This window comes from Branchiostoma floridae, chromosome 1 (genome assembly GCF_000003815.2).
Source record: "Branchiostoma floridae strain S238N-H82 chromosome 1, Bfl_VNyyK, whole genome shotgun sequence".
Classification (NCBI taxonomy): domain Eukaryota; kingdom Metazoa; phylum Chordata; class Leptocardii; order Amphioxiformes; family Branchiostomatidae; genus Branchiostoma; species Branchiostoma floridae.
In genome coordinates this window covers 29806436-29807118 of record NC_049979.1, presented here as the reverse complement: position 1 = coordinate 29807118, position 683 = coordinate 29806436, and the positions used below count along the sequence as shown (strand labels likewise).

General features: G+C 52.6%; 1 protein-coding gene across 4 annotated transcripts in view; it reads left to right on the top strand.

The window, feature by feature from the left end:
• Positions 1-683, top strand: part of LOC118414155 — a 12738-nt gene that overhangs the window by 9263 nt on the left and 2792 nt on the right. The window contains exon 8 of one of the 4 annotated variants that reach the window (XM_035818096.1): positions 191-552. The exons of the other annotated variants lie outside the window; for them this stretch is intronic. Coding sequence (XP_035673989.1) covers positions 191-204 — 14 coding nt within the window. The 3' untranslated portion in view covers positions 205-552. Of the gene's footprint in view, positions 1-190; positions 553-683 lie in introns of those variants that run through there. 4 annotated transcript variants of the gene reach the window in all.

Sequence of the window (683 nt, the reverse complement as noted above, 5' to 3'; positions counted from 1 at the left end):
TTGAAAAATGCAGGCCACCCCACCTTGACACATGCAAATTTCACAGAAGAAAAGTGTGTTGGCTTATGAAGAGATAAAACTTCCTCACACAAAAGATAAGCACACTTACTTCTTATAACAACACTTCACCTCCAAACTGTTGATAAATAACTTCAAAACCAAAGACCTACTATTCACTCCTTCGTTCTAGACATGCAGAATTGACCGCCTCAAACATGCAGACCGGACCGACTATACACATGCAGACCACACATTGAAACATGCAGACCAGACAGCCTCCAGACATCAAGGCCAAACAACGTCAAGATGACCACACTGGACCGCCTCCATCCCTGCAGGCCGGACAGAGTCAAGACATGCAGGTGGAACAGGGTCAAGATGAGCACGCTGGACCGCCTCCATCCCTGCAGGCCGGACCGTGTCAAGACATGCAGGTCGAACAGCGTCAAGATGAACATGCTGGACCGCATGCATCCCTGCAGGCCGGACCGTGTCAAGACATGCAGGTCAAACAGGGTCAAGATGAGCGCGCTGGACCGCCTGCATTCATGGAGGCCGGACCGTGTCAAGACATGCAGGTCGAACAGCGTCAAGATGAGCAGGCTGGACCGCCTGCATCCCGCCAGGGCAGACCGTGTCAAGTACAAGTCGACCTCAGTCAAGAGGAGCACGGGGACCGCCTC